The 26,583-nt window shown below is 38.5% G+C and overlaps 2 protein-coding genes and 1 long non-coding RNA gene across 7 annotated transcripts in view; 2 read left to right on the plus strand and 1 right to left on the minus strand.

Moving 5' to 3' along the window:
• Nucleotides 1-26,583, plus strand: part of LOC103515311 — a 36,968-nt gene that overhangs the window by 4,636 nt on the left and 5,749 nt on the right. Inside the window, exon 2 of the mRNA XM_008480253.2 lies at nt 26,137-26,295. Coding sequence (XP_008478475.2) covers nt 26,137-26,295 — 159 coding nt within the window. The remainder of the gene's footprint in view (nt 1-26,136; nt 26,296-26,583) is intronic.
• LOC103515306 (60S ribosomal protein L12) lies at nt 1,513-22,357 on the plus strand. Of its 5 annotated transcripts, none has more exons than XR_003393213.1 (7): nt 1,513-1,672; nt 3,611-3,684; nt 5,323-5,503; nt 20,059-20,145; nt 20,625-20,767; nt 20,851-20,969; nt 22,269-22,357. XR_003393213.1 is itself a non-coding variant. In XM_017446609.2 (5 exons), the coding sequence occupies exons 1-5, from the start codon at nt 1,636-1,638 to the stop codon at nt 20,741-20,743; spliced, it is 498 nt and encodes a 165-aa protein (XP_017302098.1). In that variant the 5' UTR covers nt 1,513-1,635; the 3' UTR covers nt 20,744-20,784. The 5 variants fall into 5 exon arrangements, 2 of the variants coding, with proteins under 2 accessions (XP_017302098.1, XP_017302099.1); XR_003393215.1 differs by lacking the exons at nt 1,513-1,672; nt 3,611-3,684; nt 5,323-5,503 and adding exons at nt 16,115-16,245; nt 17,943-18,016; nt 19,254-19,434; XR_003393214.1 differs by lacking the exons at nt 1,513-1,672; nt 3,611-3,684; nt 5,323-5,503 and adding exons at nt 17,045-17,205; nt 17,943-18,016; nt 19,254-19,434.
• LOC113469966 lies at nt 23,473-24,499 on the minus strand. The gene is made up of 2 exons (XR_003393216.1): nt 24,139-24,499; nt 23,473-23,506 (listed from the first exon to the last, which is right to left on the minus strand). It is a non-coding gene; the product is annotated as an uncharacterized LOC113469966 (long non-coding RNA).

The raw sequence follows: 26,583 nt of genomic DNA on the forward strand, positions 1-26,583 counted from the left end.
TTGTGAAAGTTTGTTTTTGTGTTTAACCTAACCCTATAGGTAATAACACTAGTCACTGTTCATTCGGGACAGCTCCTTTTTGGAGCAATTTTCCATTGAAGTGACTTTGGTACTTGTGCAGAAGTCACGTCCGTGGAATACTGCTACCAAAGGAACTGGGACAAACAAGCAGTGACCAGTGTTATAGGGTTAGGTTAAATGCAAGAAGGAGTTTTCACAATAAGAGCATTGATTAGTGTTATTATAGGGTTAGGCTAAATACAAAAAGGAGCTTTTTTTTATCCACAGATGTGACTTCTGCATAATTACCACACTTTCTTTTTCATTATCACAGCTTTCATTATTAATTACCAAGCAAGTTTGTCCCTGCTTACATCAATGATTGTAAATAAAATAAGGAGAAGGTTCACAGTGAAGGAAGAATCTGTGGTTGAGTGGAAGAGGTTCTCTATGAAAACCCTAAGGCTAGCCACTCACTATCAGGTACATCTAATCAGGTCTACCTCATAGTGTGTGTGCTCATCAGGTATCAGGTAGACCTGACAGGTGGACCTTTTCAGGTGTACCTGTCAGGTCTACCTGATAGTGAGTGGCTGGCCTTAGGTTAAATGCAAAAAAGAACTTTCTCAAATGTCACTGCTCTAATTGTGAAAACTCCTTCTTGCGTTTAACCTAACCCTATAATAACCAGGGTCACTGCTCGTTTGTGCCAGTTCCTTTGCTAGCAATATTCTACGGACGTGACTTCTGCACAAGTATATAGGTATCAGGGTCACTGCTCGTTTGTGCCAGTTCCTTTGCTAGCAATATTCTACGGACGTGACTTCTGCACAAGTATATAGGTATCTTTTTTTTTTACGTACCTAAGGAAATTCTGTTACTCGGCATTTTTATGAGGAAGAAAACTAATTTCTTTTCGTATTTAATTTATTTTTTATACCTATAGTTAATTTTTATTTCTTGCAATCGGCAACTATAAGAAGAGGACAGGAACATATTACGGATTACGGTATACGATTTTTACTTTCTTTTAAAGAGGTTTGATAGAGGGAACTGTATCTGCTAAGGTCTTTTCGTCCCGAAAGCAAAGAGTGAAGGAAGATAGGATAGGAGAAAGCCAACCGTTCCGAGAAAAAACCTTATCTGTTCAGGAAAAAAATCCACCCCGGGGGGAATCGAACCCGCGACCTAGCGCATAAAGTGGAGTAGGGTCAAAGAAAAAAAAATCTTGCGTGAACATCACACGACCTTTCTATTGCATTTGAGGAACTAAAAAAAATTCAACACGGGGGAGTATCGAACCCGTAACACCTCAGCTGGTAGGGTGAACCTTTTTTCTTTTTTTTTTCACCGCTCTGTGTCTAAAAGTCTGCTGCGACAAAATCCACACCGTATTAGACGGCCTTAAAAATGCTCATCATTCTCAGCATCGTGTGAAAAACTCTTCAACTGAAAAGTTGCTGTAACCAATCACAAGACGTGCTCACTTCACACACATCACCGAACCGAATGTAAACAAAAATTTAAACTTCTCTCACGTTTGTTCCCGAAAGCCGAAAGGTAGGAAATCTCGGAGGCGAAAGGCCGAACTTTTTATCCATTTTCATCCAGGTTTCCTGAGCCAAATTACTCAAAATGCCTCCCAAGTTCGATCCAACTGAAGTCAAGAAAGGTAAGCTTCAAAGTTTTTCCCAGACAGACTTGGTATTTTCCTTACCGAAGTCATGCCCTTAAGTCTAGTCCGCTGTTTCGTGGAAGCGACAGGGTCCCTAGTTGCATGAGAGGATCATGCATGGTCTCTGTCTAGTAATCAGGAGTACTTGGGTTCAGCCCCAGTCGAGGTACTGAATTTAAATTTGTCGATCAGTGAGAACCTGTCCTGAGCAGTGTATCAAGCTGCTAACCTCTGGAGCAAGATTTCTATGATGAGAGTTTATACCGCCCCAGTCTGACAACCATGTGAAGATTGGAAAGTTATTCAGACCTGAGAAATTTAGCTATTGCAGCACTTTTTCAATCCAGAATTCAAGCTGGAAAGTGTTCCATGAAATGTGTTTTAGCAACATGATTAACTTTTCAGCTAGTTACATTTCTTTCCTTCCTATTTGCCATGTAAAATAAAAGCCTTACAATCTGAACTTCTTCAAGTGTTAAACAATGTTATGTCTCTGAAATTGGACACAAAATGTGCCTTTTAAAGCTTTGTCCTGTCCAACCAGATGTACGCTGTTGACCGTGTCCACACATGGCTAATGGCCGTGAACTATGTGTGAACACAGCTTTAACCTTGGAATGGAAGTTTTTGCAAGTGAATTTTCTGCAGATGTGTGTAATTGACACTTGAATCTCTTCCCAAGTGTTGATTTTTTTACGCTAAACTTTTCTCGAGTTGATTTCTTTATTCCAAACTTTTTTCCTTCCAGCAAGAAGTAGTATCTAGTTAAGATAAAGTTTGTCCCACGAGTTGATTTCTTTATTCCAAACATTTTTCTTTCCAGCAAGAAGTAATCTTGTCTAGTTAGGATAAAGTTTGTCCTTGATGGTAATCGAACCCGCAGCCTAGTGCTTACAAGTTTACATGGCAGGCAAGCATGCTATCCTTCAACCTAACTAACCTCCTTGATGGTAATCGAACCCGCAGCCTAGTGCTTACAAGTTTACATGGCAGGCAAGCATGCTATCCTTCAACCTAACTAACCAGGTTGACATAGCTTAACCCACTGTTGAGAAAAAGTCTGAAACAAAGAGGATGGCCAAAGTCAGACCAACAATGAAGAACAAAGTACTATTCTAAAACCAAGAACAAAATATTTTAATGAGTTTTCACAATTTTCTCATTCTTGACTTTCAAGGCGAAAATTGTAAAAGGTTTTATTTACAAAGGGGTTTCATCCTCAGTGTGGGCAAAGGGGGAGAGTGTAACAATGTCAGTGATGTGTTGTAGCCCACTGGGGGGAGGGGGGAATTTCCTGTCTTTGAAAAAAGAAATCCCCAATCTTGTACCACACAGTTTGAGGAGCTCTGCAGTAGGTGGTGTGGTTACACCTGAACTAAACCATTGGAAATCCAAGATGGCACCAAGGGAAATCCAAGATTCCCGACCATTGATGTTCAAGTCGGTTTCTACTCTCAACATAAATAATTTTTCATCTACATTTCCTAAGTACTATCTCACCAGACGTTTTCATAGAGAAGATACATCCTTGACCACACAAAAAATCTATATTCCTCAAGTACTATCTCGGGCGTTTACATAGAATAAAGGTGAGCTCTTTAATACTCTGGAACAGCATCGGTGAAGCCTCGTTGTTTGTCCACATAGAAGCTCGGAGGGTGGTCGAGGTTGGGCTGTGGATAGTTCTTGTCCCCGGGTAAGACCAGGGGCTTGTTTGTGTACACTTTGATTGCACCGTGTTTTTCCCAAGTCTGAAAGTAACACCAATATGTACTTTAGCAGGAGATCTTTTGAAACCAAGCCTTGAGAGAGCTTAGTCTGACTGGGGGACTTTAAACAGGGAGTATACCAGCCTGAATTTCCCTTGCTAAAGAAATAGCAAAGTTTGAGTGCAAAAGCAATCACCCTAGTACACTTGATTTATTTGTTCCACAGTATACCTGAGATGTGTGGGAGGTGAAGTCGGAGCCACATCATCCCTGGCCCCCAAAATTGGTCCCCTGGGTTTGGTAAGTTCTTTATTTATCTATTTCGAAAAAGAGAATTGAGGCAGGTGCCATTTGAAATGTCCGCCAGGCCTTTAAAGAAGAAACTACTGGGAAAAAATTAAATTTGGTAGATCAAACTATGGGAGAAGAATACCTGTAAATCTGGCTATTCATTTAGTTATAATCGATTCAATATTGTCCAAGGAAAGCAAAGCAATATTTCTATGATGAGAGTTTATACCGCCCCAGTCTGACAACCATGTGAAGATTGGAAAGTTATTCAAACCTGAGAAATTTTACACAGCTAAATCAACAATTTACCTATAATAACTGAAATGAAAGAAGAAACTACTGAGAAAAAATTTATTTGGTAGGTAGATCAAACTATTGGGGGGAAAAGATACCTGTAAATCTTTTGGCTATTCATTTAGTTACAATCCATTCAATATTGTCCAACTAAAGCAAAGCAATATTTCTATGATGAGAGTTTATACCGCCCCAGTCTGACAACCATGTGAAGATTGGAAAGTTATTCAGATCTGAGAAATTTTACACAGCTAAATCAACAATTTACCCATAATAATTATTCTATTGAGATATACATACTTATCAATCCTTTTCAAAGATGTGATTTTTCCTTCAAATGCAATGGATTGTTTTTTAGCATCTTATTGTGTACTCAACCTATGTTGGATTCTTTATGACACTGTATTCGGAAGAGAGTGACTATAGCATGTGGTAGAAACTCCCTGTATAAAACTACACTCGGGCAAAAAGATTTGGGACAACCCTGTATAGATTGTGTATTGTAAAGCTTACACCGGAAACATTTGTTTGTGAAGAGTTGTGCAAGTGTTGCTATTTTGCTAAACAAATGTGTGAAATTTCTACCCAGGCGGGAATTAAATCCGCGTCCTTGCACTTACAAGGCAGGTACACTAAGCTAACTAGGCTGCAAAAAAATACCCCCTTTAGGCAGATTTTTTTTCTATTTCTTTAGAAAAGGTTGTCAGAGGAAAGGAATAGAAATGCAACCTATCCTGAATTTTTTTGAACCCGAGTGTTAATTTGCTGTGTCTAATGATGAGAATGGTGATTGATGGGCATATTATTTGATACCTGAAAATCTAAAAAGCTTAATTCCCATGGTAACAATAATTGAAAATTATCACATGCCTTCAGGGACACTCCATTTGTCAAGGGTCTAGGCATTTCCTTGCCCTTGGGATCAATTTAATTTGAAGAAACCATTTACTGATGAAAATTTGTAATGATTGAAGAGTTTATAACTTTGTGAACTTTTAAAGGTTTATTCGATGGTTTATGTTACTGGATTTTTTTGAAAAGTGATTTTAAATCCAAACATCCTTAGTGAACTACTCAGTCACTGAGTCAGATTCCAACTCCCTTTACCTACAGGGAGTTAAAGAGTGAGTTCGACACTTTGGGTCTGACATACTATTGTCTGTGAAGTCCACTTAAAGAAAGGTTATAAATTATATTTAAATCTCTTTCTATTTACACGTGTCTGGTTTATTCTAATATCATGGGACTAAAAAGTCCCTTTAACATTGCACCCTAAACAAAATTTTACATATGATTTATAAGAAAAACAAGGTAGGCACTAAAGAAAAAATATTTCCTTTTGGTTATTTACAGTCCCCCAAGAAAGTTGGTGACGACATTGCCAAAGCCACCGGAGACTGGAAAGGTCTCAAGATCACCGTGTGTCTCACCATTCAGAACAGACAGGCTGCCATCTCTGTTGTGCCATCGGCTGCCTCCCTCATCATCAAAGCCCTGAAAGAACCTCCCCGAGACAGAAAGAAGGTCAAGAATGGTAAGTTTGGGTCTTTCTTGTGTCCTTCAGTGAGATCTTCTGTTCTAAACTTGTTGCATTATGTTATTAATATTAAACCCATGAAATAAATGAGAACTTGTTTAGACTGCTGGGATAAAGGAACTTTTCATTCCCATCCCAGCAGGGAAAATAAGGTATATTCTATTCTATTTCTCTGTGGTGGTATTGACAGTTTCCATAAGCAAAAGTACTCTCAGTTTCTCTTAGCAAAAGGCAATATGGATCAGTACAAACAGACTCAGCAAAAAGGTCTCTGAAGTTCACCCACGAGGCCGGCTCTGCATGTTTGTCAAATTTCATCCAACAATTTAGGAACTGTGGTAAAACAAATTAAATGCAAATTTGTCGAGTTAAAACTGAAAGTAATGTAATCGGGTCAAATTTTCGATGGTCAGTTTTTAGTGAAAAAACACGTTTTGAGGTCCCTAGAGCCTAATTCCAAAGTTTCAGCCATTGGTCCGTGTGTCTGTCCTTCTGTCTGTCTGGTAAACAAAATATCTCGAGAACGGTAAGAGCTAGAGACTTGAAATTTGGCATGCAGCTTTCTGCAAGTTAAAGTAAACAAAATTGTGCCAGCTTAGTTAACTTAAGAATAAGTTAGTACTTATGGGGTAGAATGATGTGCTACCCTCTAAAACTAAGCTGGCACAATTTTGTTTACTTTGACTCGTAGAATCTAAATTAAAGCTGAAGAAAAACCTAAATCCATCCCATTTACTAACTCTTGTCCATTGTTTTCAGATTGGTCTTGGCACATGCTACCTCACAATGATTGCTAATCTTATTGTATACTCAACCTATGTTGGATTCTTTATGACACTGTATTCGGAAGAGAGTGACTATAGCATGTGGTAGAAACTCCCTGTATGAAACTACACTCGGGTAAAAAGATTTGGGACAACCCTGTATAGATTGTGTATTGTAAAGCTTACACCAGAAACATTTGTTTGTGAACAGTTGTGCAAATGTTGCTATTTTGCTAAACAAATGTGTGAAATTTCGACCCAGGTGGGAATTAAATCCGCGTCCTCGCACTTACAAGGCAGGTACACTAAGCTAACTAGGCTGCAAAAAAATACCCCCTTTAGGCAGATTTTTTTTCTATTTCTTTAGAAAAGGTTGTCAGAGGAAAGGAATAGAAATGCAACCTATCCTGAATTTTTTTGAACCCGAGTGTTAATTTGCTGTGTCTAATGATGAGAATGGTGATTGATGGGCATATTATTTGATACCTGAAAATCTAAAAAGCTTAATTCCCATGGTAACAATAATTGAAAATTATCACATGCCTTCAGGGACACTCCATTTGTCAAGGGTCTAGGCATTTCCTTGCCCTTGGGATCAATTTAATTTGAAGAAACCATTTACTGATGAAAATTTGTAATGATTGAAGAGTTGATAACTTTGTGAACTTTTAAAGGTTTATTCGATGGTTTATGTTATTGGATGGTATGGAAAACGAACAATCCAAAAAATGATGATGTATGTATTTGTTTTACTTAGTTAGTTAGGGCTGATTGAGAGGCTGACGAAAAACGCCGGCCCCGTCCATACATGGGAAAACACAAAGAAGATTTGTTTCACCTAAAAGGCAGACGCACTACCAACTAAGCTAACTAGGCTGGCCTGTTTTAAGTTTAAACTCTGAACTTAATTAATCCTGGACATGAATCATGAGGAGGCTGTCTTATTCCTGTAACATTTTGTGATTGTGACACTCTCTCAAAGCAAAGTTTACAGCTACTTTTTTTTTAGTCTTTTGATTATTCTAATATTCTAAAGGTAATCTTACACCAAGCGCGCATTGTTTGCAAACAATGCGCGCTTGGTGTAACATTACCCTAAGGAGAATATTCGAATTGTCATTAGTTCTTGTTAGGAATACTAAATACCTGAAGCAAGATTTCTATGATGAGAGTTTTTACCGCCCCAGTCTGACAACCATGTGAAGATTGGAAAGTTATTCAGACCTGAGAAATCTTCTTACTCCAGCTAACTCAACAAGCTACCTTTTATATAAAATATTCTCTTGATGTTGGTCCTTTTCAAGGATGTGATTTTTATTTCAAATGCAGAGATATCATTTTACATATGAAGCAAGATTTCTATGATGAGAGTTTATACCGCCCCAGTCTGACAACCATGTGAAGATTGGAAAGTTATTCAGACCTGAGAGTTATCTTGCTTTTGACCTACCTTACCTGCTATACCTGGAAAGCTTAATTTTTAATAATGAATATGGTTGTTAAGACGTTAAATTCATTTTGAAAATTGAGAGTTTATACCGCCCCAGTCTGACAACCATGTGAAGATTGGAAAGTTATTCAGACCTGAGAGTTATCTTGCTTTTGACCTACCTTACCTGCTATACCTGGAAAGCTTAATTTTTAATAATGAATATGGTTGTTAAGACCTTAAATTCAAATTTCATTTTGAAAAGTGATTTTAAATCCAAACATCCTTAGTGAACTACTCAGTCACTGAGTCAGATTCCAACTCCCTTTACCTACAGGGAGTTCAAGAGTGAGTTCGACACTTTGGGTCTGACATGCTATTGTCTGTGAAGTCCACTAAAAGAGAGGTTGTAAATTATATTTAAATCTCTTTCTATTTACACGTGTCTGGTTTATTCTAATATCATGGGACTAAAAAGTCCCTTTAACAACTACTTCTTACCTTTTTTCGCTGCTCGCTGAAAGCAATCGTTTTCGCAAAGAACTTAGAGGTACCCACAATTAATAATTAAAAAAAGAGAAAAATAAAAGGTCTAAAAACACAAAATTGAACAAAAAAAAAATAAGTTCAAATAAAAACAAAATGTTAACTTAATTTTTTGACAAATAGGTAAGTACATAAGTACATAAATAGGTAAGTACATAAGTGACTATGTACGTACGAGTAGGTACAGCTAATATGAATGCAAACAGGTACCTAGGTAAGTAAAATGTATTATTATGTAGGTAATATGTTTCAGAAGAATCAACAGTTGGAATTACAGATAAATTCTACCTATCTACACTTGCATTTTTCATGAAAAAATAAAATGAAAAAAAGTACACAGTAAATTTCAACTAGGTATATGTAATTAGAAAATAAAACAAAGAAAAATACCTACACTGGTTATTGTTGAATCAAAATGTCCAATAAAAAAAAAAAAAATCTTCCAAATAACGAAAAAGACCGCAAACCTTACCTACATCAATCACCGACCTAATCAATTGGATGACTCCATTGAAAAAATAAACAAATAAAACTATACCTAGGTACACAATATTAGCTACTTACATAAAAATTATTTAAAAATTGTACACAAAAAAGAAAATATTAAAAGTATCTGTTGAAAGTCAAAAAAAAATCTTCCGAATGTCGAAAAAAACCGCAAATATTTCACGTTAATCACGGACGAAATTCGCCAAGGACAACCCGAGAAACGACCGTCTCAGTTAAAGCTCGGAGCAGAACTTAAAACTTGACAAAAATTACGAAAAAAAAGGGAAATTTTTAATAGAAAGGGAAAAAAACAATCTCAGACCGCCGAACTTCGCCGTTTGAAAGAGCGTACAGTATTTCCGACTCTATGTATACAATAATGAAAGGGGGAAAACTGAAACTTGCTGCTTGCTGCTGAAATTCGTCTGAAAAAGCTTTTGTACGATAAAATAGGGACCTAAATTGACGAAAATTACGTGGGAAAATTTTAATAGAAAGGGAGAAAACAATCTCAGACCGCTGAACTTCGTCTGTTTGAAAGAGCTTTCGTACAATATTTCCGACTCGAAGAGGGGGAAAAACTGAAATTTGCTGCTAAAATTCATCAGATCTTTCGTACGATAATATCCAAACCTTCGTACGATATTTCGTCCAGTACGGATCCTGTGTGAGAAATGTAATAAAAGGGAAAAATCTCAAACTTGCTGCTGAAATTCGTCTGAAAGATTTCGTACGACAATATCCAAACTTTCGTATACCATATTTTCGAGCTTTCGTACGATATTTCGTTCTGTACGGTCCTGCATGAGAAGAAATGTATTAAAAGGGGAAAAATCTCGCAAACTTACCGCTAAAATTCGTCTGAGAAAGCTTTCGTGCTGCCAGCCTAGTTAGCTTAGTTGGTGGCGCGTCTGCCTTGTAAGGGCTAGGCCGCGGGTTCGATTCCCGCCCGGGGCGGATTTTATCCTGATGGGATAATGTTCGTTCTCGGAACGGCTGGCTACCCTGGCTTCCTTCTCTCTTCGATTTCGGGACGATAAGACCATAGCAGTTACAGTTCCCTCTGTCAAACCTCTTTAAAATGGTTCGATTCCCGCCCGGGGCGGATTTTATCCTGATGGGATAATGTTCGTTCTCGGAACGGCTGGCTTTCTCCTATCCCTCTCTTCCTTCTCTCTTCGATTTCGGGACGATAAGACCATAGCAGTTACAGTTCCCTCTGTTAAACCTCTTTAAAAAAGCTTCCTTCTCTCTTCGATTTCGGGACGATAAGACCATAGCAGTTACAGTTCCCTCTGTCAAACCTCTTTAACCTGGCTTCCTTCTCTCTTCGATTTCGGGACGATAAGACCATAGCAGTTACAGTTCCCTCTGTCAAACCCCTTATCTATCCTGTCTTCCTTCTCTCTTCGATTTCGGGACGATAAGACCCTAGCAGTTACAGTTCCCTCTGTCAAACCTCTTTTAAAAGGGAAGGGAGGAAAGGATGAGAAGGAGCTAAAAGAGGAGAGGGAGAGAAGAGAATAAACGGAAGGCGCGGTTAAGAAAGGATTTTTTTTTATTTTTATTTTATTTATTTATTTAAATAACATTTTACATAATAGAGATCTTTTCCTAAGCTGATAATATTATGAAGATGGGTCAGGGAAGTAGAGCGATAAGAAGGAAGAAAAAGAAGGAAGGAGGGAGAGAGTGAAACAGGGGGGAAAAGAGATCAAATTTGAGAAATTTGAGGGAAATGGTGTAACCGGCGTGAAATTGTATTCAAAGATGTCAGGAGAGTGAGGGACGAAAGAGAAAGGGGAAAACAGAGAAAACTAAGAAAAGAAGGAGGAAGGGAGAGCAATCGAAAGAGGACGAAAAGGCAAGGAAATAGGGGGAGGGAGAGAAGAAAGAAAGACAAATACAAGGGGAGAGGTAGGAAAGGATGGAGTAAAGAAAAGAAGAAGAATAAGGGAGAGAGAGAAGGAGAGAGAGAGAGAAAGAGAAGAAGACAAGGAGAAGGAAGAGGTAAAAGAAGAAGGAGGACGAGTAGGAGGAAGAAGGACGAGGAAGAGAGCAACAGTGTAAAAAACAGGAGCAGTGAGAGGGAAAGATATAGAACGAGAGGGAGGGGAGAGAAAGAGACAGAGGGAGGGAGGAAGGAAAGAAAGAGAGAGAAAGAGGAAGAGAGAGAAGGGAAAAAAGATTTGAGTTAAGGAAAAAAAAAACACATAAAATGCAATGAAAATGAAAGAAAGATGAGAGATAAAATGGGATTGAGCGAGAGAGAAATGGGAGGGATCGAGAGAAAGAGAGAGATAGAGAGAGAGAGAATGAGAGAAAGTTTGACGAGGACAGAGCGAGTAGGTATTAGATAAACAATTGAAATACAGGGTGTATCGAAGAAAAAATATCCCTCAATCTCTTATTTTGGCAATAATTTTTTTCTTTTAACAATCACACTGGTCCATCCAGTATACAAAGTGGGTAGGAATTCGCCAGTTGGTTGGAGGGAAGAAACATAAAATATCCCTCAATCTCTTATTTTATCAAGAATACGAAAAGTAGAAAAACCTCCCTTTAGAATCACAGTATAGTCCACACTGTATACAAAGTGGGTAGGAATTTGAGACGAGAGGGATAAAAGGGAGAGAAGGAAAAAGGGATAAGAGACAGCGTGGGAGGGAGGAAACATAAAATATCCCTCAATCTCTTATTTACTTATTTTATAAAATAAGGGGAAAGACCTCCCTTTAAAATCACACTAGTCCATCCTGTATACAAAGTGGGTAGGAATTTGAGACGAGAGGGAGGAAAGGATAAAGCGAAAGTGGGAGGGAAAGAACATAAAATATCCCACAATCTTTTTATTTTACCAAAATTCCCTCTTGTAATAGTCCATCCTGTATACAAAGTGGGTACGAATTTTAGAAGAGAGGGAGGAAGACAGATAAAAGGGAGAGTGGGAGGGAAGGAACATAAAATATCCCTCAATCTCCTATTCTATCAAAAAAAACTCTCCCTTTAAAATCACAGTACATATAGTCCACACTGTATTCAAAGTGGGTAGGAATTTGAGACGAGAGGGAAGGAAAAGGGATAAAAAGGGAGAGTGGGAGGGAGGGAACATAAAATATCCCTCAATCGATGCGTGCCCTGCTATGCGCCCTGTGTAGCAGGCCTACGCATCACCGAGGGAAACTCATATTTCACCTCACCGAAGAGAAGGAAGGAGGGGGAATAAAGCGGAGGGAGAGAAAAGTGAAAGAGGGAGATTGAAGCGGAGAAGGAATAGGAGAGAACGAAGGAGGGAGGAGAGGAGGGACGAAGGAGAAGAGGCAGAATGAAGTGAGAGAGGGAGAGGATATGAGAAGAGGAAGAGAAAGAAGGATAACGGATAGTAGAATGAAGAAGAGGAGGCGAGAAGAGAGGGAGGAAGAGATTAGGTTAGCGTGGTGGACTTCGGTTTTGGATAGGGGGTTCGGATTGGTAGGAGGTAACGGGTTCGACACCAAGTCGAGTCTTTTTACTTTCTATTACCGAGTCTTTTTACTTTCTATTACCGAGTCTTTTTACTTTCTATTACCGAGTCTTTTTACTTTCTATTACCGAGTCTTTTTACTTTCTATTACCGAGTCTTTTTACTTTCTATTACCGAGTCTTTTTACTTTCTATTACCGAGTCTTTTTACTTTCTATTACCGAGTCTTTTTACTTTCTATTACCGAGTCTTTTTACTTTCTATTACCGAGTCTTTTTACTTTCTATTACCGAGTCTTTTTACTTTCTATTACCGAGTCTTTTTACTTTCTATTACCGAGTCTTTTTACTTTCTATTACTAAAGTATAGTGAAGATAAAGGTAGGTACTAGGGTTTTTTTTTTTTTAATAGCGACTGTCTACACCAGTGTTTCTTAATTAGTTTGGCCCGCGGAACCCTTTTCAAAAGGTGAACATATTTACGGAACCCTGAACTTTCAAGATTGCATCCCCCCACCCCCACCCCACCCCCTTATTATAAAAATACAACAAATTTTTTGTAAAAAAAAAAGCTGTGTAAGATGAAATACCTAGTCTAAGATGGTCGTTTTGAAACTGCATTTTATCTAGTGTATGATTTTTCCAAAATATCTCGCGGAACCCTTGCCGTCAGCTCGCGGAACCCCTAGGTTCCGCGGAACACCAATTAAGAAACACTGCTCTATGGACCAACATGTGAAAACGGCCAGTGGCGAATCAAGCACAATAGAGAAATAAGGGACCTCTATAATGAACCTGATGTTGTGGGGGAAATCAAAAGTGGGAGGTTACCATGGGCAGGCCACGTCCAAAGAAGAGAAGAAGACTCCAACATCAGAAGTACTTATATGGGAACACCAACCAGCGGCCGAGAGGAAGACCGAAGAACAGATGGAAGGACCAAGTCAGAAAGGACATGACCATCCTCAATGTCACAACCGAGGACTCTTTCAACCGGGCTCTATGGAGGCAAAAAGTTGGCGAGGCCAAATACCTACTAGGGTATGTGTGGCCATGGATGTAAGTTGTAAGTGTGTGTGACTGTCTACACTCCCCGCAAATCACAAAATGAAGATTTGCGAGGAGCAATGCACGACAGTAACAAGGTTTTGAGTGAGAGGCTGATCAGTTTTTGTTCACTTGAAAAATAAATATCACGTTGAAAATGCCAGTTTACCATGAATCAGTCAATCAGTCAAGTTTAAGAATTCCAGCAAGAGAAAGAAGTAGACAGAGAAAAGAGGCGAGAGAGAGAGGGGGGGGAAGAGTGAGGGAGAGAGGTGAAAAAGGAAGCAACGAAGAGAGAAAGAACCGGAAAGAGGTACCTACCTATAAAGAGCAAGAGAGAGAAAAGAAGCAATTCAGATTTCAGACCGTATTTAGAGAGATAATGACTTTCAACGACACAATAAGATAGAGTGAGAGCGAGAGCGAGAGATAAAAAAGGAAAAGAGGGAGAGAGAGGGGAAAGGAGAGAGAAAGAAAGAGAGGGAAGGAGGGAGAGAGAAAGAAAGAGAGAGGTAAATCTGAATCTTGAATACAAGGTAAAAAAAGAAGAGAGAGTGAATTTCAAGAGTAAATAGAAAGAAAAGTATGTCGCATCTCTCTCTCTTTCTCTCTCTCTCTCTCTCTCTCTCTCTTAACAAAAAAGTGAGGGAGAAAAAAAAATGGAAAAAAGTAGAATAGGGGCTTAAGAGGTGCGAGAGAGAGAGAGAGAGAGAGAGAGAGAGAGAGAGATAAGGGAGGGAGAGGGAGAGAGAGGAGTGTTTTGTATCCTTCACTAAGGATTGCTTGGGGCAGTTTTCATATTATGAGAGTATTTTCTCTCTTTCTCTATTCAGTTCTTTCAGTAGGACATACTTAGGTAGATAGGTCTCTCTCTCTCCCTCTTCCATTCTTTTTTTTTTTCAGTAATAGGTGGTGGACTAAAGTGTCGACTTTTTTAGGTTCCCAGTAGACCAAAAATTATGTCAAATTCGCAAACAAATTTGAAGATAAAATTTCTTACCTTTTCCGGGATCGAACCCTCGTTCTCCTGATAACCAGGCGAGCATCTTGACTTCTTCATTCTACACCTGACCACCAAAGTAGGATAATCAACTTGTCACGTTTTGACCTTCAACTTCGACGTTCAGTTTAATTTAAAATGTTCATTTTCAAATTTTAATTTTGTATTTGTTCAAAAATTTCAAATTTCAAATGTAGGTACTGATTTTTTGTTTGCAAGTTCTCCCCAGCCGCCTCCATGATAAAGGATCTTTACACACGATACCCAAAAGCAGCAACGTTTTGCATTTTTCTGGTTGCTGTGGTCGAAAGCTTACTTCACACACATATCAGCTGACTTTCCACTGATGTGAACATAGCAATGCGTTGAAAAATAAACAAAAGATCAAAACAAATTAACAAAAGGAAGTTTCTGATTTTGTGATTTTCTGAATTTTTGAACGAAATTTAGGTGCGAGAGAGAGAGAGAGAGATAACGGAGGGAGAGGGAGAGAGAGGAGTGTTTTGTATCCTTCACTAAGGAGTAAGGATTGCTTGGGGCAGTTTTCATATTATGAGAGTATTCTGGTATTTTCTCTCTTTCTCTGTATTCAGTTCTTTCAGTAGGACATACTTAGGTAGATAGGTCTCTCTCTCTCCCTCTCTTCCATTTTTTTTTTTTTTTCTTTTTTTTTCAGTAATACCTAGGTAACTGGTGGCCTAAAGTGTCGACTTTTTTAGGTTCCCAGTAGGCCAAAAATTATGTCAAATTCGCAAACAAATTTGAAGATAAAATTTCTTACCTTTTCCGGGATCGACCCCTCGTTCTCCTGATAACCAGGCGAGCATCTTGACTTCTTCATTCTACACCAGACCACCAAAGTAGGATAATCAACTTGTCACTTTTTGACCTTCTTCTTCGACGTTCAGTTTAATTTAAAATGTTCATTTTCAAATTTTAATTTTGTATTTGTTCAAAAAATTCAAATTTCAAATGTACTGATTTTTTGTTTGCAAGTTCTCCCCAGCCGCCTCCATGATAAAGGATCTTTACACACGATACCCAAAAGCAGCAACGTTTTGCATTTTTCTGGTTGCTGTGGTCGAAAGCTTACTTCACACACATATCAGCTGACTTTCCACTGATGTGAACATAGCAATGCGTTAAAAAATAAACAAAAAATTCAAAACAAATTAACAAAAGGAAGTTTCTGATTTTGTGATTTGCTGAATTTTTGACGAAATTCGAAATTTAAAAGAGAAAAACTACTGTTTTAGAAGGAAAAGCTGAGTTTTCTGTCCCAAATAGTCGATTTGAAAGTTCCAGTTGTTTTACATTTCCTTGTGATTGGAATAAAACGACCATGGCTGGAATGCGAGGTGAGTTACCTATCTATGAGAAGTACCTCTTGGAACCTACCTCCATGACTAATCTGAACAGAAACAACCACTTTTGACTCTCTATTCTATCAAGTACTTGTAGATTTCCCAATTAAAGTCCTTAATTACCCTTCCTGCCCCGTCCTTTGACTGGCCCCTGTCTCTCTTTCTCCGACCGAGGTATATTCTAATTTTTTTTTCTTTCTGACCAAGGACCAATGGGATGAAGAAAAAGAGAGGAAACAGGGTACATATATTGTATTCTAATTACCATCTGTACTTCTCCAAACTCTATTATCTTCCTGACACTGTCTTGTGATTCAGATCATGATAAGTTTGGATTAGTCTGAACTCGGTTGGAGTATGAAAAGAGTTCAAACTCAAAGTTCAATGAGTGAAAGAAGTTCATTGTTTAATGAATAATGGATGAATCCTAAATATATACAGCCCTTTGTGTAACTGACTGACTGACTCACTCACTCATACTAATTCTAACCCACTTCTAGACGTGCTAGGAAGTTTGTTCCCGAAAGGTAGGACATTTCGGAGGCGAAAGGCCGAACTTTTTATCCATTTTCATCCAGGTTTCCTGAGCCAAATTACTCAAAATGCCTCCCAAGTTCGATCCAACTGAAGTCAAGAAAGGTAAGCTTCAAAGATTTTCCCAGACAGACCTTTTTTAGACTTGGTATTTTCCGTACCTAAGTCATGCCCTTAAGTCTAGTCCGCTGTTTCGTGGAAGCGACAGGGTCCCTAGTTGCATGAGAGGATCATGCATGGTCTCTGTCTAGTAATCAGGAGTACTTGGGTTCAGCCCCAGTCGAGGTACCTACTGAATTTTGTATTTGGGAAATTTGTCGATCAGTGAGAACCTGTCCCGAGCAGTGTATCAAGCTGCTAACCTCTGGAGCAAGATTTGAGATTTCTATGATGAGAGTTTTTACCGCCCCAGTCTGACAACCATGTGAAGATTGGAAAGTTAGGGCCGGTTTCTAACATCCTCGGTTGACTCGCGAGTTTGAAAACCAATGGTTCACCCAAACTCCGGAGTTGACCGATAATATGTTACATATCAACTCTCTTTCCCCAGGAACTGTCAAGGAAGTTCTCGGCACTTGTCAATCTGTTGGAGCCACCGTGGACAAAGAAAAAAAAATCTGGCGTGAACATCACACGACCTTTCTATTGCATTTGAGGAACTAAAAAAAATTAACACGGGGGAGTATCGAACCCGTAACACCTCAGCTGGTAGGGTGAACCTAATTTTTTTTCCACCGCTCTGTGTCTAAAAGTCTGCTGCGACAAAATCCACACCGTATTAGACGGCCTTAAAAATGCTCAGATCATTTTCAGTATCGTGTGAAAAACTCTTCAACTGAAAAGTTGCTGTAACCAATTACAAGATGTGCTCACTTCACACACATCACCGTCACCGAACCGAATGTAAACAAAATACAAAAATTTAAAACTTCTCTCACGCTTGTTCCCGAAAGGTAGGAAATTTCGGAGGCGAAAGGCCGAACTTTTTATCCATTTTCATCCAGGTTTCCTGAGCCAAATTACTCACAATGCCTCCCAAGTTCGATCCAACTGAAGTCAAGAAAGGTAAGCTTCAAATATTTTCCCAGACAGACCTTTTTTGGACCTGGTATTTTCCTTACCGAAGTCATGCCCTTAAGTCTAGTCCGCTGTTTCGTGGAAGCGACAGGGTCCCTAGCTCCCTAGTTGCATGAGAGGATCATGCATGGTCTCTGTCTAGTAATCAGGAGTACTTGGTTTCAGCCCCAGTCGAGGTACTGAATTTTATGCTATTTGGGAAATTTGTCGATCAGCGAGAACCTGTCCCGAGCAGTGTATCAAGCTGCTAACCTCTGGAGCAAGATTTCTATGATGAGAGTTTTTACCGCCCCAGTCTGACAACCATGTGAAGATTGGAAAGTTATTCAGACCTGAGAAATCTAGCTTTTGAAGCACTTTTTCAATCCAGAATTCTAGCTGGAAAGTGTTCAATGAAATATGTTTTAGCAATGTAACATGAATAACTTTTCAGCTAGTTACATTTCTTTCCTTCCTATTTGCCATGTTAAATAAAAGCCTTACAATCTAGGTAACTTCTTTAAGTGTTAAAAGTGTTAAACAATGTTATGCCTCTGAAATTGGACACAAAATGTGTCTTTTGAAGCTTTGTCCTATACAACCAGATGTACGCTGTTGACTGTGTCCACACATGGATAATGGCCATGAACTATGTGTGAACACAGCTTTAACCATGGAATGGAAGTTTTTGCAAGTGAATTTTCTGCAGATGTGTGTAATTGACACTTGTTTTATTTGTTCCCCAGTATACCTGAGATGTGTGGGAGGTGAAGTCGGAGCCACATCATCCCTGGCCCCCAAAATTGGTCCTCTAGGTTTGGTAAGTTCTTTATTTATCTATTTGGAAAAAGAGATTTGAGGCAGGTGCCATTTGAAATGTCCACCAGGCCTTAAAAAAAGGAACTACTGGGAAAAAATTAAATTTGGTAGATCAAACTATGGGAGAAGAATACCTGTAAATCTGGCTATTCATTTAGTTATAATCGATTCAATATTGTCCAAGGAAAGCAAAGCAATATTTCTATGATGAGAGTTTAGAACCGGCCCAGTCTGACAAAACCATGTTGAAGTTGGAAAAAGTTATTCAACCTGAGAAATTTTCACAGGCTAAATTCAACCAATTTACCTATAATTACTATTCTATTGAGATATACATACTTATCAAATCCCTTTTCAAAGATGTGGGATTTTTTCCTTCAAATGCAATGGATTGTTTTTTGCATGATTTCTATGATTGAGAGGTTTTTACCGCCCCAGTCTGACAAACCCATGTGAAGATTGGGAAAAGTTATTTCAGACCTGAGAATCTTCTTACTCCAGCTAACTCAAACAAGCTACCTTTTTATATTTAAAAGTATTCTCTGATGTTGGATCTTTTCAAGGGATGTGATTTTTAAATTTCAAATGGCAGAGGATATTCATATTAATATGAAGCCAAAAAGTGGTAAAATGCCGCCAACCGTTGCACCGGTCTTAATCAAAAGTTTCGTGTCGCATCCTTGTCACATTTGACAGCTACATATCAAATTTCAAGTCTCTAGCTCTTACCGTTCTTGAGATATTTTGTTTACAGACAGACAGACACAGAGACACACACACGGACCAATGGCTGAAACTTTGGATTTAGGCTCTAGGGACCTCAAAACGTGTTTTGGCACTAAAATCTGACCATCGAAAATTTGACCCGATTACATTACTTTCCTTCCTATAGGATAAGGAAAGTAAAAATTGGTTAAGATCTTTAATCCAAACATCTTCAGTGGACTACTCAGTGAGTCAGATTTCAACTCCCTTTGCCTATAGGGAGTTGGAAGAGTAAATTGCACTTTTGGATTTGACATAATTTCACTACATACTACATGGCTGACCATAAAGAGTGGTTAAAAGTTATATTAACTTACTCACTACACATCTGGTTCATACTTCCTCACATCACAGGACTAAAAAGTCCTTTTATTATCTTTCTCCAAACAAGGTCTTACCTGTATGTGACTCTTAAGGAAAAACATGGTAGGTATACACTAAAAAAAAAAATATTTTCTCATGGTGATTTACAGTCCCCCAAGAAAGTTGGTGACGACATTGCCAAAGCCACCGGAGACTGGAAAGGTCTCAAGATCACCGTGTGTCTCACCATTCAGAACAGACAGGCTGCCATCTCCGTTGTGCCATCGGCTGCCTCCCTCATCATCAAAGCCCTGAAAGAACCTCCCCGTGACAGAAAGAAGGTCAAGAATGGTAAGTTTGGGTCTTTCTTGTGTCCTTCAACAAGATCTTCTGTTCTAAACTTTTGTTAAATTATGTTATTATGTTATTAAACCCATAAAATAACTGAGAACTTGTTTAGACTGCTGGGATAAAGGGACTTTTCATTCCTATCCCAGCAGGATAGAAAAGGTATATTCTATTCTATTTCTCTGTGGTGGTATTGACAGTTTTCATAAGCAAAAGTACTCTCAGTTTCTTATAGCTGAAGGCAATATGGATCAGTGCAAACAGACTCAGCAAAAAGGTGTCTGAAGTCCACTCACAAATCCAGTTCTGCATGTTTGTCAAATTTCATGCAACAATTTATGAACTGTGGTAAAACAAATTAAATGCAAATTTGTCAAGTTAAAACTTATATCCCTCTCCTTTTGTTATATTAAAAATGTTAATTCTCCCTTGTTTTTCAGTCAAGCAAACAGACTCAGCAAAAAGGTCTCTGAAGTTCACCCACAAGGCCAGTTCTGCATGTTTGTCAAATTTCATCCAACAATTTAAGAACTGTGGTAAAACAATTAAATGCAAATTTGTCAAGTTAAAACTTATATCCCTCTCCTTTTGTTATATTAAAAATGTTAATTCTCCCTTGTTTTTCAGTCAAACACAATGGCAATGTACCTATTGATGAGATCTACAACATCTCCCGCACAATGAGGCCCAGAAGTATGGCAAGAAAATTCGTAGGTAAGTATTGACAAGGTTTTCATAGTATGAAATCCCTTGCTCCATTTCCAGGCAAGAACTAATGTCCTCAATATGGTCAGGCACTGGTGATGGACATCACTTCAAATACTCTGACACCATAAACTTTTTTCCTGCTCTTTATGGCTTCTCTTGAGTGACTTAATGTTGATCATGATCTGCTGAGACATGTCCATGCTCTTTTTTCCCCCAAATTTTTTGGTCTTATACTTTATATGACCTTCACTGGTGATGGACATCACTTCAAATACTCTGACACCATAAACTTTTTCCTGCTCCTTATGGCTTCTCTCGAGTGACTTAATGTTGATCATGATCTGCTGAGACATGTCCATGCTCTTTTTTCCCCCAAATTTTTTGGTCTTATACTTTATATGACCTAGGCTGAGTCAACTATTCTAAGAATCAATGTGGCCCTATATTATAAAATAATATGTTACATATCAACTCTCTTTCCCCAGGAACTGTCAAGGAAGTTCTCGGCACTTGTCAATCTGTTGGAGCCACCGTGGAAGGCAGATCTGCTCGGGACATCATCGAAGCCATTGACAACGGCGAGATTGAAGTTCCCGAAGAATAAACTGACAAAACATCCAAAGGGGGGGAAGAGAGTGAGGGGAATGGGAAGAGACTATCTTGCTGTGCAATGTGTCTCCTCTCTACTCTCTTGTTCTCTTGAAAATCTTTAAGAGAGTGAGGGGAATGGGAAGAGACTATCTTGCTGTGCAATGTGTCTCCTCTCTACTCTCTTGTTCTCTTGAAAATCTTTCCCGAGGGATTACAGAATTCTGACCCATCTTCTTTTCGTGAGTATACAGACTAAGGAGGAGCAAGGAATAGTGGAAGGCACACAGTCACAATTTGCTTTAGCCATGCTTAGTCAAATGCTTGACTATTGGGGATTTAGTAAACTTTGGAAATGGGATACCATGTCAAACTAGTAATATATATTGTATAAAAAAAGGCAGGTCTTCACTTGACTAAATTAAACAACTTCATTGATGAAAAAGAGTCCACATGTTTGCTGAAACAGTTCACTCTTTTCCAGCAATGAAGTTGTGTAATTTAGTCAAGTGAAAACTCATTTCTTATTCAAACTAATAATGGGGATTTTTTAACATTAACATTTTTCCATCCTACCTTTGTAGTGTCCTTCAGAAGTATTTTCAATGTGTAGGTTCAGTTCAATCCAATTTATGCTTACCAGATTTTTTGTTTGTTAACATGGTTCTATTTTCTGACCCTATGTAAATAGGAAAAGGCTAAGAAGTAGAAGAAGTTAATATGGTTCTGGTAAACGGATTCAAAAATTTCATTTATGTTAGATGAAAACTGACCTTAAAGACTTGTTGAGTGTGTGCAATATATTCCCCACTTTGTTCCTTGTCCCTTCTTCTGGTGGGGGTTGGCATCCCATCCAATCACTTGAGAGAACCTTGGCAAATCCCTTCATTGTTTCATTACAAGTTCTTTTCCTTTTCTTATCCTATAGGAAGGAAAGTAATGCATTTTATTTGTATTACTATTATTATTTTTACTTCAGACTGAGTTTAGCATTGATATTTGGCCTGTGAATAATCTACTCACATCAGATCTAGGATCTAGCATTAATGCCAAGGTTCTCTCATTGACCAATCATTATCTTTCTGCCACTGAGGAGACCAACCTCATAAAAACAATCACATCCTCTCTCTTCTATCCTAGGACAAGGCCCTTCCTGGCCTTTTTTCTTGTATTTTATCTTTACCTGCCTCTAGCATATTGGGACCATGTGATCTTAGCTGACAGTAGCTCTGTTAAGCTGACAAAAAACAGTTGGATGGAAGAGCTCGCAAAAAAAAAATCATTTGGTATGTTAATGGCCAGGGCTGCAATCAGTATTTTTAATTCACTTTAAGGGTCCGTTCTCACTTGCCCAGAAAAAATTGGGTTGCGTGTAGTGGGAACAATTTAAATTACATTGTCTGCAGACTCTACAGGATGGTTGGAGAAGAAAAAAATATGGGAAATTTTTTTTAGTATTATTTCATTTTACATCTAGGTTTTCTGTGATATTTTTACTTTCTTTTCTCATGTCCCTGTGATTTCTGCATTTGTTGTTTCAGGTATCCCATGTTGTACAGTGTTGACTTGTTTCCAAATATATTCCGAGGCAAGAAGATCTCTTCCCAAGTGTTGATTTTTTTACGCTAAACTTTTCTCGAGTTGATTTCTTTATTCCAAACATTTTTCTTTCCAGCAAGAAGTAATCTTGTCTAGACCTGAGAAATCTAGCTATTGAAGCACTTTTTCAATCCAGAATTCAAGCTGGAAAGTGTTCCATGAAATATGTTTTAGCAATGTAACATGAATAACTTTTCAGCTAGTTACATTTCTTTCCTTCCTATTTGCCATGTAAAATAAAAGCCTTACAATCTAGGTAACTTCTTTAAGTGTTAAACAATGTTATGTCTTTGAAATTGGACACAAAATGTGCCTTTTAAAGCTTTGTCCTGTCCAACCAGATGTACGCTGTTGACTGTGTCCACTGCCCACACATGGATAATGGCCATCAACTATGTGTGAACACAGCTTTAACCATGGAATGGAAGTTTTTTCAAGTGAATTTTCTGCAGACATGTGTAATTGACACTTGTTTTATTTGTTCCACAGTATACCTGAGATGTGTGGGAGGTGAAGTCGGAGCCACATCATCCCTGGCCCCCAAAATTGGTCCTCTAGGTTGAACAAACCTTATCTGTTTAGGATAAAATCCATCCTGGGTGAGAATTGAACCTATAAATTTCAATTTTTCTTCAGCTTTAATTTACATTCTGCAAGTTAAAGTAAACAAAATTGTGCCAGCTTAGTTAACTTAAGAATAAGTTAGTACTTATGGGGTAGAATGATGTGCTACCCTCTAAAACTAAGCTGGCACAATTTTGTTTACTTTGACTCGTAGAATGTAAATAAAAGCTGAAGAAAAACCTAAATCCATCCCATTTACTAACTCTTGTCCATTGTTTTCAGATTGGTCTTGGCACATGCTACCTCACAATGATTGCTAATCTTATTGTATACTCAACCTATGTTGGATTCTTTATGACACTGTATTCGGAAGAGAGTGACTATAGCATGTGGTAGAAACTCCCTGTATGAAACTACACTTTTTTTCAAGACCAAAACCATAATCGACTGCTTGTTTCAAAAGATATTACAGCTAAGAGTTTTTCGTGTTTTCCCTAAAAATGTCCAATTTCTTGGGACAGGTCCTGTTTGACGCAGCCGTGTCGTGGGGCGCTCAGGCCCGGACGGTTTACGAGCTGGTCAGCCACCACCCATGATGTCTGAGTGAAGATGAAAACTGGAGTTAGAGGAAAACTTAAATTAACAACCTTGTGCATTTTATAAGAGATTTGATAGAGGCAACAGTACATTACATTGAATTGGGGCTGTCTTCTGACGAAATTCCTGTGTGGGGTCCAGTATGTAGGACTATTGCAACCCAGAGACAACTGTAACTGCTACAATCTTATTGTCCCGAAAGCAAAGAAGGCAGGATAGAAGAAAGTAAGCTGTTCCGAGAACAAACCTTGTTGGTTTAGCAGGGGTGTCTTCTGACAAAATTTCTGTGTGGAGTCCAGTATGTATTGCACCCCAGAGGCAACTGTAACTGCTATAATCTTATTGTCCCGAAAGCAAAGAAAGAAGGCAGGATAGAAGAAAGTAAGCTGTTCCGAGAACAAACCTTGTTGGTTTAGCATAAAATCCGCCCCCGACGGGAATCGTACCAGAGATTTAGGGCTTACAAGGCAGACGCGCTACCCTCAAAGATAACTAGACTGGCCCTATCAGAGAAAAGTTGTTTGTACCAATGACATTGGTGGTAACACGAACACAGTTTTAACTTGAATCTTGAAAGCAAAATCTCAGAACCCAACTACCCAGCACCAGGGTTTTTTGTAACCAAAAAGAATCCTTATTCTACGGACTTACCTGTCTAATAAGACCAAAGTTCAGCTGAAATCCGAAATTAGTCCAATTTTTTCTTCTTTTTATCTTATCAATATTAGATTTTGTAAAATTTCAAAAGTTCAAATTTTGAGAAATTTACATATAAACATAACCTCAAATCCGCAAAACTATTTTTATAATCAGCTGATTCTGATTTCTGAACTGATTAGAACAAACCGTTGAGACACAGTCGGGAAAAAAAACGCAAATCCGGTTTTGTTTTTAAGCCCGGTCCAAATGGTTTTCGACGTTGTGACAAGCTGAGGGGCTGTTGTTCTTTTTCTTTTTTCAATATGCAGTAAGTTCTAGTAAAGATATTACCTCATCCTTTTTGGTGTTATCGAAAAACTTTGGAACTGCATGGTTTTGATTTAACCCGTGAGTACACGCACATAGGGAAAAAATCTCACACGCTCCGCAAAAACGGTAGAACTTGTTCAATATTGGCCCTAACCTGTCGGGACCTAGGGTAGCTGTTAATTATATGGTTATCTAGATGTAACCACAGTCCATTGACCTATTTTCAATTCCAGTTGCCCGTGACGTGGCGGAAAGTTCGAAGCGGCAACTGAATGTGAGATTTTTTTTCATCACGCGTGTACTGACGTAACTTTTTTTTCTCGTTTTCAATAAATTGGAATGTAATTGAATTTTTCACTGTATATCAAATTAAAGGTCTTTTTACCAGGAACACGAATATGGTGGTGCAAATTTTGTCCAGAAAACCATAAAGCCAAGAAACCAAAAAAACTGGTTTTTGGGGGATTTTATTCACATTTTCTCTCACAAATGAGCTCTGATCTCGAAATTTGTCGCGATGACCTATGAACTCAAAGCGAGAAAGTTTTAGATAACACTTCAGTCGTTATTTTAAGACCGGTTTTAGCGTCACCTATGTTAAGCTACGCCGAGCAAGGCCAATAAATGGATGGGTGACTTGAACCTTATATTGGGAATAAAGGGAGAACGGGCTCTGGTCTTGATTTTAAATCATTACATGAAAGAGAAAGTAACAAGCTGGGTCCGTCCCTCCGGGAATTTTTTAGCCCGTAGTGATTAGAGAAAATCAGTACCTATCTATGTACCTACATAATTTGTTTAATTTTCAGTTTATTATTATTCTTGATTTGATTTTTTTATTTTACTTTCATGTAATGATTTAAAATCAAGACTACTTAGAGCCCGTTCTCCCTTTATTTCCAATATAATGTTTAAGTCACCCATCCATTTATTGGCCTTTCTCGGCGTAGCTTAACATAGGTGACGCTAAAACCGGTCTTAAATGATCGACTGAAGTGTTATCTAAAACTTTCTCGCTTTGAGTTCATAGGTCGTCGCGACAAATTTCGAGATCAGAGCTCATTTGTGTGAGAAAATGTGAAAACAATCCCCCAAAAACCAGTTTTTTTGGTTTTTTGGCTTTATGGTTCTCTGGACAAAATTTGCACCACCACTTTCGTTTTCCTCGTAAAAAGACCTTTAATTTGATATATAGGTCGACCAGGTTTGAATAAGCCCTTCTATGGGGACAGACAGACAGACAGACTGACAGACAAACAGACACCGAAGCGAATACAATAGTCCGTCCACTATACCTTTTATTATTAGTAATAATAAAGGAAGGACGGACTAAACGGGACAATTTTTTTTTAAGCCAAAACTGGACACGTTGGAACTTTGACATTAACATAAGTAACTAATCAGTAATTAATGTCAACTTTTCCAGAAATACCATATAAACCACTCATTCCCTTTTCGTAGATTCGTATACCGTTAACCCATCCTTTAGGGCTGTCCAGCCCCTACACCTAAGCCTCAGATTGGACTTTTTGTGTAGGTATGGGGTTAAGCAGTACTCATTCCCTTTGAATTTAGCTTTTTTTTTCAAGCCCAAAACCATAATCGACTGCTTGTTTCAAAAGATATTATAGCTAAGAGTTTTTCGTATTTTCCCTAAAAATGTCCAATTTCTTGGGACAGGTTCTGTTTGACGCAGCCGTGTCGTGGGGCGCTCAGGCCCGGACGGTTTACGAGCTGGTCAAGAGCATGTTTCCGGTCCTCGTGGAGAGGTTGAGCTCTAGACCGGCCCTGAAGAGTCGCCTGATTCCGTATGAACCAAATGAAGAGAACGAAGAACAGGTGAGAGATTAGCCGATTACGAAAAATCAAAAACTTTGTTTGTATTTTATTTTATTTATTTATTTTTTTTAATGGGTTTGAGAGAGAACTGTAACATCGGAAGTCATATCGTCCCGAAATCGAAGAGAGAAAAACGGACAGGAAAGGAGAAAGTCAGTAGTTCAAAGAACAAACATTACCTGATTAGCATAAAGTCCGCCCCGGGCGGGTAATCAAACCGCGACCTAACGCTTACAACTTTTCCAGTCTTCTGCCCAAACCTGACAAACAACGACAACATAGTATCCA

The sequence above is a fragment of the Diaphorina citri genome, unplaced genomic scaffold, assembly GCF_000475195.1.
Source record: "Diaphorina citri unplaced genomic scaffold, Diaci psyllid genome assembly version 1.1 scaffold1317, whole genome shotgun sequence".
Classification (NCBI taxonomy): Eukaryota; Metazoa; Arthropoda; class Insecta; order Hemiptera; family Psyllidae; genus Diaphorina; species Diaphorina citri.